The 1,790-nt window shown below is 40.6% G+C and overlaps 1 protein-coding gene across 2 annotated transcripts in view; it reads right to left on the minus strand.

The window, feature by feature from the left end:
• Positions 1 to 1,201: 1,201 nt before the first annotated feature.
• Positions 1,202 to 1,790, minus strand: part of LOC114633739 (zinc finger protein 431-like) — a 3,158-nt gene continuing 2,569 nt past the window's right edge. Inside the window, exon 4 of one of the 2 annotated variants that reach the window (XM_028782366.1) lies at positions 1,202 to 1,679. In XM_028782366.1, coding sequence (XP_028638199.1) covers positions 1,537 to 1,679 — 143 coding nt within the window. In that variant the 3' untranslated portion in view covers positions 1,202 to 1,536. Of the gene's footprint in view, positions 1,764 to 1,790 lie in introns of both variants that reach the window. The other variant, XM_028782365.1, reaches the window with a different exon arrangement.

The raw sequence follows: 1,790 nt of genomic DNA on the forward strand, positions 1-1,790 counted from the left end.
CATCTATGCAGTGTACCTAGTGTAGACTCATACAGGCTCGAAGATTGTGCTTCAATATCTGGGAAACCCAGGAATCCAGCTAAGATAATTCTGTTGTCTGTGCTCATCTTGTGTCTTTGACATCTTAGGTTTCCAGAATTCCGTCTCCCCCTCTTCTTTGGGGTTCCCCAAGCTCTTAGGTAACAAAAGCAATTGAGACTGCAAACCTGGCTTTTTCTATACCTAGTGTTTAGGTGTGGGTCATTTATACTACTCCCATGCTCCCATGTCCTCCTGAAGGCAGACTATTTCATGACAGTTGAAAAAACTAAGAATAGAGCAGAACATCATTATTGAAGCTGCTTTATTTTTCTTGTGGGAGGGGCAGTTATGTTTGGTTCTATTGTATGATTCTGGCATATCTTGCTTCTAGTTTCTGGTCAACCAGTCAGCGTCAGTTAAAGGCTCCTTCTTCTTTCATGTGCCTCTAATTAAACCAGTCAATAATTGGCTATGACCACAAGTGTGCTACTACTGACCCAGCACATCTTGCAAGGAGGAAACATTATAGGCTGAACGTTTGATTCCAGGATTGTTTTCGCCTCCCTCCACTTCTCCATAAATTTCCCAACCTACCATGGCCCCAAGATCCCCTCCTCTCCCATCCCCTTCAAAAAATAGCAGGCCTCTTCAGGATATCAACTGAACAAGACATAATATGTGAAAATACTAATAGGCACAATTACTCATATCAAAGCTAGGCAAGATAATTAAGTAGGAGGAAAACCATGGGAAGATTAGTCAAAGACACACACACACAAATACACACAGGATATCTCTCCGGTATGATTCCTTTCATGCATTACAAGGTGACACTGATATGCAAGGCTTAATCAAGTTGACTATCTTCATAGGGGTTCACTCCAATTTGTGTTTTTAATGCCTTTGAAGAATCCCATATGTGCAAAGGATTTACCACACTGGTTATATTCATAGAGTTGTCTCCATGTATGTGAACTTTTATGCCTTTGAAGGCGACAGTGGTATGTTAAGTCTTTACAGCATTCTTTCCAGTATGTGTTCTTTTATAACTCTGAAGATTACTTTTATGTGTAAAGGCTTTACTACACTGATTACATTCATAGGGTTTCCCTCCAGTATGCATTTTGTTTTGTTTTGCTTTTCGAGACAGGGTTTCTTTGTGTATCTCTGGCTGTCCTGGAACTCACTCTGTAGACCAGGCTGGAATCAAACTCAGAAACCTGCCTGACTCTGCCTCCCAAGTGCTGGGATTAAAGGTGTATGCCACCACTGCCCAGCTTCAGTATGCATTTTATCATGTCTTTAAGACTACTGTTGTGGGCAAAGACTTTACCACATTGGTTACATTCATAGAGCTTTTCTCTTTTATGTGTTCTTTTATGCCGATGAAGATAAATGTTCTGTGCAAAGGCTCTACCACATGGTTTACTTTCACAGGGCTTCTCTCCAGTATATGATCTTTTATGGCTTTGAAGATGGCTGTGACGAGCAAAGGCTTTACCATACTGCTTACACTCATAGGGTATGTGTTCTTTTATGACTTTGAAGATGACTGTTATGTGCAAAGGCTTTACCACATTGTTTACATACATAGGGCTTCTCTCCAGTATGTGTTCTTTTATGACTCTGAAGTTGACTGTTCTGTGCAAAGGCTTTACCACATTGTTTACACTCATAGGGCTTCTCTCCAGTATGTGTTCTTTCATGAATCTGAAGATTAAAGTTCTGTGCAAAGGCTTTACCACATAGTTTACATTCATAGGGCTTCT

This window comes from Grammomys surdaster, unplaced genomic scaffold (assembly GCF_004785775.1).
Source record: "Grammomys surdaster isolate TR1022 unplaced genomic scaffold, NIH_TR_1.0 751, whole genome shotgun sequence".
Classification (NCBI taxonomy): Eukaryota; Metazoa; Chordata; class Mammalia; order Rodentia; family Muridae; genus Grammomys; species Grammomys surdaster.